At 58.8% G+C, this 12,777-nt stretch overlaps 1 protein-coding gene across 4 annotated transcripts in view; it reads right to left on the bottom strand.

Annotated features, from left to right (window-relative positions):
* Positions 1-8,633, bottom strand: part of MTA1 (metastasis associated 1) — a 51,235-nt gene extending 42,602 nt beyond the window's left edge. For 3 of the 4 annotated variants that reach the window (XM_025392065.1, XM_025392066.1, XM_025392067.1), the window contains exon 1: positions 8,395-8,557. In XM_025392065.1, the coding sequence (XP_025247850.1) occupies positions 8,395-8,422 (28 nt within the window). In that variant the 5' untranslated portion in view covers positions 8,423-8,557. Of the gene's footprint in view, positions 1-8,394 lie in introns of all 4 variants that reach the window. The other variant, XM_025392068.1, reaches the window with a different exon arrangement.
* Between the last annotated feature and the right edge of the window lie 4,144 nt (positions 8,634-12,777).

Genomic DNA, 12,777 nt, shown 5'->3' with positions numbered 1-12,777 from the left:
ATGATTGTACCAATGCACTCCGGCCTGGGTGACACAGACCTTATCTCAAAAAATAAGAAAGAAGCCAGACTCAAAAGCCCACATACTGTGCAATTCCACTTCTACCACACTCTGGACAAGGCAAAACGGCAGGAACAGAAAATATGTCAGTGTTGCTGGGAGCTGGGGGAGAAGAGGCGGCTGACTACAAAAGGTCACAAGGGAAGCATGTCAGGTGTGGAAGAGCTGCAGTGGCCACACAGTTGTGCACGAGTGGAAAATCACAGGCTTCTACACATAAGTAGGTTCCCATGTGAAACGTATATCTCAATAAACCTAATTTTTTTTTTTTTTGGAGACAGTCTCACTCTGTTGCCCAGGCTGGGGTACAGTGGTGCGATCTCCACTAACTGCAACCTCTGCCTCCTGCACTCAAGTGATTCTCATGCCTTGGCTTCCCAAGCAGCTAGGATTACAGGCACGCACCGCCACGCCTGGCTTTTTTTGTATTTTTAGTAGAGATGCGGTTTTGCTGTGTGGTCAGGTTGGTCTCAAACTCCTGAGCTCAAGTGATCTGCCTGCCTCAGCCTCCCAAAGTGCTGGAATTACAGGTGTGAGCCACTGTGCTCGGCCTAAACCTTGCTTTAACTTAAAATATACACGCACCCACAGAGTCAATTCTAATTATTCGCAGTAATTATGTTCTACAAAGTCACCACTAATACTGAACTACTGAACACCAAACCTCTGTTCCTACAGGAAATACAGGGTCAAGTTCCTATGAGCCTCTGGTCACAACATTTTCAGCAACCAATCAATATTCAACAGCCTTATTTTACGTTTCTGTCAAAGAACTTTATACGATAATTATTGTTGTTCTGTGACACTGAACTGACGTGGGGACAGAACCTGTCCAACACATGTTCTCTCCATGGGACCCGTCCCAGTCTGCCTGTGCCCAGGGACACTTGACAGCACTGCAGTACCTCCCCCAGGGGCATCGAAAAAGCAAAAGCACCAAGAGCCCCCAAATGCAAGAAGCACAGCCCTCAATAGACGGAGAAAGGACAATTTGCTTCCAACATGGGAGCAGCAGCAGAGGGCAGGGTCCCTCACTCATCCCAGCAGGCACCCAGGCACACGCAACTCGGGCTTTTAGCGGCCTGTGCGTGCCCGCAAATGACTGGGAAAGTGACATAAGTGTGAATTTTGGGGTTACACGTAAGTTTTAGCAAGTAGGGGATGCGGCCACAAAAGGATTGGGGGAAAACAGACATGACCCCCAAGATCACTGAGCACCAAGAGCTGCGCTGCAGAGCGGTGCCCGTGGCCCCTGCCTGTGCGGGACCCTCCAGGGCACAACCCATTCTCCTGAGCTCACCCACAGCCAGGTCTGCCATGGTCCGAGACAGGGCACCAGGAAGCACACACAGGAACTTTCTTGTTTTTTCCCTTTTGGGAACAGAGTCAAGAGAAACAGCAACAGTTGTCGGGAAGCCCCCGGCACCCCTACTCCAGGAGCCGGGTCTCCATGTGACAACGTCCCAAATGCTGCAGGGGTGTCCTGTATTTTTATCTGCAAAACCTGGGAACTGCTGCAAGCCTCATGCCTGGCCCATCCTCGGGGGCATCCGCCTCCTCCGTCGCTGTCCCCACAAAGTCCAGGAAGGATCGGAGACCAGAGCCCCAGCGTCTGAGGTGCATCCAGCAGCCAGGGATGGGGATAGCAGCCCACAGGGGGTGCAGACAGACGTTCCCTCATGCAAGTGGCCAGATGGCGCAGGCACCGTGTCTCCTGGAGGAAGGGACAGAACACGCCCCTCCCCCAGAACTGCCCCAGCCCAGCCCAGAGAAAGCCACACCTCAGGGCCTGCCCCCATGTGCGCTGCGCCGTTGTTGTCCTCTGAAGGCAGGGGATGAGCCAGGGCAGAACCAGGCATGCCCCACACCTGATTCCACCACTGACCAACTGCATGGGCCTTGAGGCTCATTTTTTTTTTTTTTTGGTGAGATGAAGTCTTGCTCTGTCACCCAGGCTGGAGTGCAGTAGCGTGATCTCGGCTCACTGCAACCTCCGTGGGCTCATTTTTAAGGTGTGCTTGGTACCAGGAGTGGCTGCCACTGCCCCGGTTTCCTCCCCTGTGACGATGCTGCCGTGAGGACAGCCTGGCAGGGCACAGATGGGAAGGGACGCATGGGTCCCTCCATGCCCCAGGGGTCCCCCAGCCGCAGATCTGTAAACCCTCCTCCTAATGGCACCCACAGAGCTCAGGCCCTGACCGTGGAAGGGCTCTGGGGGCAGAGGGGCACTCGAGCTCCTCAGGCCACCAGGGCTGTCCAGGCAGAGAAAGCAGCAGAGCCCACGCCAGGCCAGATCATGGGGCTGCAGTGCTGAGGCCAGCCCCGGGGAGGCTGCAGGGCAGCTCTGAGGAGCGGTCACCTCAGACCCCTCAGGTGCGCTGCACAGCCCAGGCGGGAACAGCCTAGTGGGTGGTGCAAAGCCCACAGAAGCAAGCCTGGGGCCTGGTCTCAGGGGTGCGGGGGGCATGCTGGGGGGTGAGTGGGGTATGGGGTGTGGGGGGCATGCTGAGGGGTGGGTGGGGTATAGGAGTGCAGGAGGCATGCTGGGGGTGCGTGGGGTATAGGGGTGCGGGGGGCATGCTGGGGGGTGGGTGGGGTATAGGGGTGCGGGGTGCTGGGTGGCCCTGCACTATGAGGGTGGCTCCAGCCTCACTGGGCTTGGCTCCATTGCCACCAAGATTCCCCAGCTTGCACACTCAGACACGAGCCCACAGGGACAGGAACGGAGCAGGCCAGCTGGGGTGGAGGTGGGGGTGGGGACACCAGCAACACGAGAGCCCCAGAAAGCAGCGAGCCCAGGCAGCACACAAGGAAAGACCATTTGGAGAATACTAAATGCTCTGCCGGGCATGGTAGCTCACAACCTTGCAACCCCAGCAGCACTTTGGGAGCCCAAGGCAAGCGCATCGCTTGAGTACAGAAGTTCAAGACCAGCCTGGGCAACATACAGACTCCGTCTCTGTAAGAAATTTTAAAATTAGCTGGGTATGGTGGTGTGCACCTGTGGTCTCAGCTACTCAGGAAGCTGAGGTGGGAGGATCGCTTGAGCCTGGGGGGTGGAGGCTGCAGTGAGCTGTGATGGTACCACTGCACTCCAGCCTAGGCAACAGGAGACCTTGTCGCAAAAAAACATAATTACACGCTCTCAAGACAGCCTGTTGGAGTCTAAGGTAGCGTCTAAGCTGCCCCCCAACAGGGTCTCAGGGTGGGCTCCTCTTGGGGAATGGGGGCCCCCATCCCTAGCAGGACTCAGCCCATAATCTGGCAAGAGCACCCCAAGTTCAGCTGGAGGAGGAAGAAGGCCCTGCAGCCAGCGCTCCTCCAGGCACCTGGCCAGGCACACGGCACCTCCCCTGGCATCTCGGCCTCACTTGCTGACCAGCGTCCAGATGCGCAGCTGGGGACCCACCTCTAGGTAGGACACCTGCAGGACCACTGCAGCAGTCTTGACACCCGAGCCCACACACACGGGCGGGAATGGCACTGCCACAGTCGGGCATGAGGGATATGCTTCTTTGGACGATTCATTCCAACATCTCTCATTGACAGCTACTTTTTTTATTAATCTGAGAGCTTAATGGTCAAACTCTCCACTCAGAACAATATGGGGCCAGGCACAGTGACTCACGCCTGTAATCCCAGCACTCTGGGAGGCCGAGGCAGGCGGATCACCTGAGGTCAGGAGTTCGAGACCAGCCTGGCCTACATGGTAAAACCCCGTCTCCATTAAAAACACAAAAACCAGCCAGGTGTGGTGGCGCGTGCCTGTAATTCCAGCTACTCAGGGGGCTGAGGCAGGCGAATCGCTAGAACCCGGGAGGCAGAGGTTGCAGTGAGCTCTGATTGTGCCACTGCCCTCCAGCCTGGGTGACAGAGTGAGACTGTCTCAAAAAAAAAAAAAAAAAAAAGGGTCAGACGCAGTGGCTCACGCCTGTAATCCCAGCACTTTGGGAGGCTGACGCAGGAGCAGCTCAGTGGCCCATCCTGCCTGGAGAGTGAGCCAGGGCTGCCAATGGCACAGTGCTTAGGCCGATCCTCACAGGCCAAGCGAGACAGCCCCACGCCATCCCCTCCAGGACATCACACCCGGGGCCCCGGCCACTTCTACAACTCCCGCTCCTGGTGCTCACGGGATGGCTGTCTCCAGGGCTCTTCCCTGCTTTCTTACACGGGTGGGACCCCAAAAGTCGGCCCATGGAGCAGCAAGTGTCGAGGGACACGGTGCACTCAGCACTGCAGGGTAGGGTGCTGGCTGCAGCCCTCTAAAATCTGAAATGTTTTTTAAGTTTACTTTTTTCCCCGCTGGCAAGTATGTAGAGCAATAAAGTTTAAACTTCAAAAAAAACACCAGAACAAAAATACGAAAGCAGCACTTCTAACAGCACCACAGAGAGCAGATGATGGCACACGCCAAGCCCAGGGAAGACCAGCAGCACGGACCGGGTGCTTCTGCGCAGGCTACGCCAGAGACCAGGGCCCTGCAGGGGCAGAGGCTTTCTGGCATCTTTTCAAACTACACTAATTTTTTTTTTTTTGAGACGGAGTCTCGCTCTGTTACCCAGCCTCAACCTATACTAAAATTAAAACAAAAAGGCCAGGCGTGGGCTCACGCCTGTAATCCTAGCACTTTGGGAGGCCGAGGCAGGTGGATCACTTGAGATCAGGAGTTCGAGACCAGCTGACCAACATGGAGAAACCCCATCTCTACTAAAAGTGTAAAACTTAACCAGGTGTGGTGGCGTCTGGCTAGTCCCAGCTACTTGGGAGGCTGAGGCAGGAAACTGCTTGAGCCCAGGAGGTGGAGGCTGCAGTGAGCTGAGATCGCACCTCTGCACTCCAGCCTGGGCCACAGAGCGAGACTCCATCTCAAAAGAAAATTAAAACAAAACAAAACAAAACAAAACAAAATTCAGCCGGGCGTGGTGGCTCAGGCCTGTAATCCCAGCACTTTGGGAGGCCGAGGCAGGCAGATCACGAGGTCAGGAGATCGAGACCATCCTGGCTAACACGGTGAAACCCCGTCTCTACTAAAAATACAAACAATTAGCCGGGCGTGGTGGCGGGCACCTGTAGTCCCAGCTACTCAGGAGGCTGAGGCAGGAGAATGGCATGAACCCGGGAGGCGGAGCTTGCAGTGAGCTGAGATTGCACCACTGCACTCCAGCCTGGGAGGCAGCAAGATTCTGTCTCAAAAAAAAAAAAAAAAAATCCAAAAGATGGGGTGTTAACCTCTTGCAATGAAGAACAGGAACACCCAAGGCAAAACGGTAACGGTCTGTCCACTGAGAAGCAAAGCCCCCACATGAGCAAGCTGCAGGTGGCTCGCAGGCACTGATTTCTGCTGTCCTGTTTTGGATGCTATCTAACATCTTCATGTTCAACCCAGGAAAGAAACAGCCCGTCATCGCCCTGGGGCCTCTCAGCCCACAGCAGGTTCCAAGCCTTTCCAGCCTTCAGGATGGACAACCCTTAAGGAGCAGAGGTCAGGGAACCCTGACCCCGCCACCCTTGCCCAGGCCACCCGCTGCCCTCACAGGCACAGACAGCAGGCCTCTGTACATGGCCAGGGCACTCCACAGGGAAGAAACAGGCCCTGTTCTCTCCCGCTCACCACTTCACCCAGCTCAGCTGGCACAAAAATGCTGCTGCCACACCTTCACCCTGCCCAGCCCGACCTGGCAGGGCCTCAGAGCAGTCTGCCAGCTAAAATACGGGATGCCCAGATAACTGTGAATGTCAGATAAGAATCTTCTGGGACAAGTATGTCCCATGCCATATTTGGGACATACTTACACTAATAAATTTCTGTTTATCTGAAACTCAAACTTGCCTGGGCATCCTGTACTTTTTTTTACTAAATTTGGCGCCTCTACACATGAGGTCCCTTTGCGGGGGGGAGGGGGCAGGAGCAAGCCCCTTCCCAGGCTGAGTCCCTGCCGGCAGTTCTCACAGGCCAGGACGGCCGCCCAAACGGGGCCCATGTCAGGCAGCCGGCGACAGACGGACAAAGGCTGTTCAGGAGACACCTTCCTCTCTCTTGTCTGGGGGCTCAAGAATCCAGACACCCACCTCCTGGGGCGAGCACCAAGACAGGAAGCCAACCTACAACACCCAGCTCACTGCAACCACAGGCCCTGCCGGGGTCCTGCCGGAACCCGGGGTTCGGGTCCAGAAGCCAGGGATAAACGCCGCTTCTCCTATAGGGACTGTCAGAGTAGAGCGGGAGAGGCCCACAGTCTCACCTGCAGGGAGAGGACGTCCTTGGGGTGGGCACACGGAGGGCCTGACAACCCTGAGCACACCTGGCCACAGTGACCACGGACTGCACACACAGCAGCAGTCTGGATCCCACGCGTGGCTGTGTTGCCAGCAGACAGCACCCAACCTGCCATGCTCCTCATCACAGAGAGAGACCAGCAACATCTCTGCCAGGCATGGTGGGCACCTCCGCCACAGCCTGGGGGTCCAGGCCACCCAGCCTCACGGCACTGGAGTGTTGTGGGTCAGTGAGGCCCCGGGACGGGCCTCCAGGCACAGAGGGACAGAGGGTTCGGGGAGGGCGGTGCAGACCCACACAGGGCTCCTCCCAAGCCTGTGCAGGGCCCAGGGGAGCTGCACCTCCGGGACGGGACAAGGCAGGGTCCTGGCTTTCGTCAGCCACAGCACAGCTGCCACAGGGCACAGAAGGATGACTGAGAGATGAGGTCCTCACCCACACCATGGGGAAACCGAGGCACGGGACGGTGGGGGGGCAGCCAGGCTGGCGCCAAGTTCACAGGCAGGCGGGCCTGAAGGCCGAGCAATGCAGCCACTGGGAAGGCACGAGTCGGGGTCGGGGTGTCCCCAGCCCTAGAGCCCAAAGCCGCCACCACTCCCCAACCCCAGCCTGGGTGGGGGCAGGGAGAGATCTTCTTGGGACCAATCCCAAAACCATGCGCAGTGGGCCCGGCTGGAGCCCAGGCAGTAGGCATCCTCTCTACCGGGATGAGAAACTGGGCCCTCATGTCAGGCTGGAAGGGGGGTCTCCAGGTGGGGAGAAAGAACAGGAAGAAACAGGTCGCTCCCTCAAGGGACCCCACACCCAGGCTGCCCCAGGCGTGGGGTGGGCTGAGCCCACCTGTGTCCACACAGGGACTTGGCAAAGCTGTATGAGGCTGTGGGAGGGGGCTGACGCTGGATGGGCACAGGCCCACTGCCCCTGTAAGAGGACAGGGGAGGCCCAGAGCTGCTGATGCGGACTGACCGCCCATCTCACAGACGGGGTGTAGGGGGCTCCCACCGTCCCCAAGGTCACAGGGCTGGCCGGCGAGACCACACGGCGTCCAAGGCAGCAGAAGCCACGCTCGAGGGACACGGAGTGTTCCGGGCACTCGGGGTCACGGGCATGGGGATCAGGCCAGAGCGAGAGAGACCCCAGCTCCCTCCTGCAGCGCAGGCTGCAGGTGGGAGAGGCAATGGGCACCTGCCGAGAGGGTCACAGGCAGGGAGGGGTCTCAAGAGTCCCGGGGAGGGAGGCACTGATGGAATGATGGAATGCGCACGACCCCCATCTCCCTGTGAAAGACCCCACGGAGTCCCAGGCACTCGAAGGAGGGCAAGGCCCAAAGCTGCAGGCCCGCGGGGCCCGAGCAACAGGAGGCTTGACCCAGAGAGGAAGCCCCGGGCCCCTGCCCAGGGGACCCTCCGGCCTCTCCCCAACCCTAGCAAAGCGCCTCCCGAATGGGCTGAGGTGAGCGGGAGGCAGGGAAAAGTTTGGGGGGACTTAGAGGCGTGCTCGGGATGCTCGCTCCCTGCTGAAGACCCCCTGAGGGAGCCCTGCGGGGGGAAGCCCCGGGGCCAGGCTGCAGGAGGGCTCTAGGGAGGAACGCGGCCCCTCACCGGGGCTCCCCATCCGCAGAGGGGACGCACCGGAGTCCTAGCACAGGGCCGCGGGCCGGGGAAGACCCCACAGCCCCAAAACTCCTGCTCCCAGACCGGCAGCCGGCGCCTCCCAAGGCCACGTGCTCCCGCGGGGGGCTCCCGGCCCCGGCCCCCCGGATGTCCCCGGCCGCCCGCGCCCCCCCGCCATCCCCGCGGCCGCCCCCTCGGCCCCAACAGGTGGGCCGCCCCCACCCCCGGGCCGCCGCGCCCCGCCCGCCCCCGATGGGGCCGACCCGCGGGGCCATTTTGGGTTGGGGTGAGCACTGCGGGGGGAGGTTCGGGAAGGAGCCGGGGGCCGCGGGGGCGGGCGGGGGGCGCGGGGCCTGCGGGGCGGAGGGGCGGGGGAGGCGGCAGCGGCGGCGGGTGGGGGCTGCGGGCGGGTCGGGGCCGGGCATAAAGGCGGTGCGGCCTTACCTCCGACCCTGTACATGTTGGCGGCCATGTCCGGGCCGGCGGCGGCGGAGGGGCCCGGGACGGGCGCGGCGCTCGGCGCGGGCGGCCGGGAAAATGGAGGCGCGATGGCGGGGGCGGGGGGCGCCGCAGGCGTTTAAAGGGGCCGCGCTGCTGCCGCCGCCGCCGCCGCCGCCGCCGAGGCCGCCGAGGCCGCGCAGGGACGGGAGGGCCGCGGCGCGGGCGGGAGAGGAAGAGGAGGAGCGGCCGCGGGCGGCGGGGAGGGGCCTCGGGCGCCGCCGCCCACCGCGCGGGCCGTTACCGACCCCGCGCCGCCCGCGGCCCGCGCGCCCCTTCCCGGACAGTTCCTCCCGGCGCCCCCGAGTCCTCCCCGCGCGCCGCTTCCCGGGTGGGCCCTTCCACCAGACCCCCCTGGTAGATCCTCCCCTAGTGCCCTGGGGGTAGAGGGGGGATCCTCCACAAGGGTCCTTTCCCTGGTGATTCTTCCTGTGCCCCACAGGTGAGTCCTGCCATACTCTCCAGGGGGTTCCTCCTGATGCTGGGGTCCTCCGGCATTCCCCCCTGACCCCCAACAAGGGCCCTGAAGCTCAGCGGCCCAGCCCTGGCCTCGGGGTCCCCACCCCACACCTCCCTTCCAGGCCTAACCTTTGCCCCCGACACCAGGCAGCGTGTGTCCTTGGCCTTCGCCGCCCAGCCCGCATGGCATCTCCGGACCGGTGACCGTGCGCGCCTTGGTGTGGGCAGGCTCCGTAGCCGGCAAAGCCTCCCTGAACTGTGACCTGGTGAGAAGGCCACAGAGGAGGTGCCTGTGCCCAAAGGCCACCTCCGAAGACCCCACCTGAGGCTGGAACCCAGCGCCTGCTGACCTCCCCAGCCCTAACAGGGCTGGAGTCCGGGAGCGGCCGTGCTCTTTCCACAGTGAGGCAGCTGCCCTCCCTCCCCACCACCTGTCAGGATGCCTTCCTGTATGTGTTTGTGCACAGGTCTAACGAGAGGAGAGTCCAGTGACCCAGACGCCCCAGCCAGGAAGAGCATGAGGTGGGAAGGGGGCTTCCCAGATGGAGAAAAACAGATGGTCCCACAGTGGCTTGGAGACAGGTGCAACATCAGCGTTGGGGGAGGTGAGGAAAAGGAGCTGTCTTGGGGCTCCAGGCTGCTGGTTTGAGCACCACCATGGGTCTCGGCCCTGCCTGCTCAGATGCTGGAGGTCAGTGACTGGAGGGAGCTGACATCTACCTGGGACATCCCTCCCTGTAGGACATGCAGCGGAGTGTTCAGGGCTATCAGGAGGGAGCCCTGTGCCCACGGTTCAAGATCTAGGCAGGTGGGACAGATGTGGTCAGGGTTCTGGGGACAGAGCATAGGGAATCCAGCACACAGGACACCAGCCAGGTGGGCAGAAAACAGCATGTGCTGGGAGGAAAGCCAGGTGGGGGTCCCAAGGAGAGCAGTGGCCACAATGTCTTGGCTGCAGAGCAGACCAGAAAGGAAAACCCTGCCAGGGTTAGCACAGGGCCAGGAACCGAAGCTGCAAGGCAGTGCTGTCTCTGGGGAGAGAGGGCTGTGGGTCCCAGGACACATCCTACGGGCTGCAGGGAACAGGAGCTGGCTTGCTGGTGATTGGGTGGGAAGAGCAGACAGCCAGGGGCCAGGTGCAGGAGAGGGGCAATGACAGACAGGCAGTGTCTCCCCAGAAAGAAGGTGGGGCTGCTGCCTCCCCTGTCCTACAGCCCCGGCCTACCTCTGTCTCCTCAGCGGGAAAGCAACGCTGCGGCCTGAGATCTCCTTCCACCAACTCCTGGCATGGTCAGAAAGTTAGCCAGAAACAACAGAAAGTGCCAGGCAGCTAGGAGGCATGGGGAGAGCCCCCGAAGCTGTGTGTGTAGTGCCTGCTTCCGCTGCCATCCCAGAAACGGAGGCGCTTCACCCTGAGAACCCGGCCACGCCACCAGGACACATCCGGACAGTGACATGCACACTCTCCCCTGGCCTTGGCCTGGAGGGGAGCCTCCTGCAGACACCAGCCTTTGCTCCTTCTCCCGGTGGGGGTGGAGAGAACTGACTGCTGGAGCGGAGACAGTCAAAGCTGTCCTTCGGAGGGAGTACGGCGCAGGGTCTGGTGTCCCAGGGAGACAATCTGAACTTCAAGCCAGGACACCGCAGCGGAGAGGACACACCCCTTACCATGCAGAGTGACGTTTAGTAAACTCTCAAAAGACAGCACAGAGCCCCGTTCCTCCAGCCGACCCCTACTCTGCCTCCCTACTCCAGACCAGTGAAAAAGGTGGATTGCCCTTAAGCCAGCTCAGAGGCAAAGTCCAAAGACCTCAGGTAAGTCAAACAATAAAAACAAAGAATTAAGAAGAATCCGGTCGGGTGCGGTGGCTCACGCCTGTAATCCCAGCACTTTGGGAGGCCGAGGCGGGAGGATCACGAGGTCAGGAGATCAACATCATCCTGGCTAACACGGTGAAACCCCGTCTCTACTAAAAAATAGAAAAAATTAGCCAGGCATGGTGGCGGGCACCTGTAGTACCAGCTACTCGGGAGGCTGAGGCAGGAGAATGGAGTGAACCCGGGAGGTGGAGCTTGCAGTGAGCCGAGTTTGTGCCACTGCACTCCAGCCTGGGCGACAGAGTGAGACTCCGTCTCCAAAAGAAAAAAAAAAAGAAGGAGCGAATAGGCATTCAGGAAAGAGCTTTCGCGTCAGGACAGAAGTGACAGAAGTAGTGGCATATCCCCAGAGGCTGAGGTGGGAACATTGCTGAGGTGGCACATGACCACATCCATGTCATTCAACAACAGAAAAACAATTCAGCGAGGGTGTGAGGGGCCGGTGAGAAACCGGTATGGAAGAGAACACAACAGTGCTGGGCGCGGTGGCTCACACCTGTAATCCCAGCACTTTGGGAGGCCAAGGCAGAAGGATTACCTGAGGTCAGGAGTTCGAGACAAGCCTGGCCAACTTGGTGAACCCTCATCTCTATTAAAACTACAACAACAACAACAAAAAAAATTAGCTGGGTATGGTGGCGCGTGCCTGTAGTCCCAGCTACTCAGGAGGCTGAGGCAGGAGAATTGCATGAACCCCGGAGCCGAAACCACACCACTGCACTCCAGCCTGGCGGCAGCACAGTGAGACTCCATCTCAAAGAAACAAAAATTAAAAAAAAAAATAAATGAATAAAAAAACACAACTGAAGAAACAGAAGAGGACTCCACAGCACTGCTTTCAGATCTTCATAGCAGCATGAATTCAACAATCAGGAATTCAAATACTAGACGATAAAACAGCAGGATGAGAGGAAGATTTAAGAGCCCAGGAAACTGAAAGCACCGAAATCTCACTGTGGCTGGACTGAGTCAAAAACAGCAATGGGCAGAATATCAAGTTACTCAGAGAGGAAAGGCTTGAGATAATTTCAGAGCAAGACAAAGTGATTAACACAATAATTTACTCATGTATTATTTGTTAAACACCTACTTCAAGCTACAGGCCACTCTAGGCCTTGGAGGGTAAGGAAACAGCACCTTTACCCTCAGAGGGCTTGCAATCTAGCAGGGAGGGGAACATAATAAAGTATATAAAACCAGGGCTCTGGCTCTGAAATGCCAACACTTTGGGCAGGTCACTTGAACCCAGGAGTTCGTGACCATCCTGGGCAACATGGTGAAAACCCATCTCTACTAAAAAATATAAAAATTAGCCGGGCGTGGTGGCGCACGCCTGTAGTCCCTGCTACTTTAGAGGCTGAGGCGGGAGGATAGCGTAGGCCTGAGATGCAGAGTTCACAGTGAGCCGAGACGGCACCTCTGCACTCCAGCCTGGGTGGGAGAGCAAGACCCTGTCTAAAAACAACAATAACAACAACAACAAAAACTGATCTTAAGTCCAACCAGTAAAGATGTAAATCAAAACAAAGACTTTCAGTGGGTCAAATACTGGTAGTGAGCTTTGATTTCCGGTAAGATACAGAAATGACAGTGCCAGTTTTTCACCATTCACAGGCAGAAGTCAGCCTGTGCCACCTCAGCCGAACCGTGCTGTGCTGCTGAAAACCAAACACACCCATCTCCTGATGTTTTTGTAATTTCTAAAAATAATCGTAGAAGACTTTTTTTTTTGGAGACAGGGTCTCACTCTGTCACCCAGGCTCAAATGCAGTGGGGCTATCTTGGCAGCCTCAAATTCCTGGACTCAAGCGATCCTCCCACCTCAGCCTCCCAAGTAGCTGGGACTACAGGCGCGCACCACCACGCCCAGCTAATTTTTGTATCTTCAATATGGGTGGAGCTTCGCCATATTGCCCAGGCTGTTCTCCAACTCCTGAGCTCAAGCGATCTGCCCGCCTTGGCTTCCCAAAGTGCTGGGATTACAGGCCTGAG

This window comes from Theropithecus gelada, chromosome 7b (assembly GCF_003255815.1).
Source record: "Theropithecus gelada isolate Dixy chromosome 7b, Tgel_1.0, whole genome shotgun sequence".
Lineage (NCBI taxonomy): Eukaryota > Metazoa > Chordata > Mammalia > Primates > Cercopithecidae > Theropithecus > Theropithecus gelada.
This window is presented reverse-complemented; position numbering and strand designations above follow the sequence as displayed.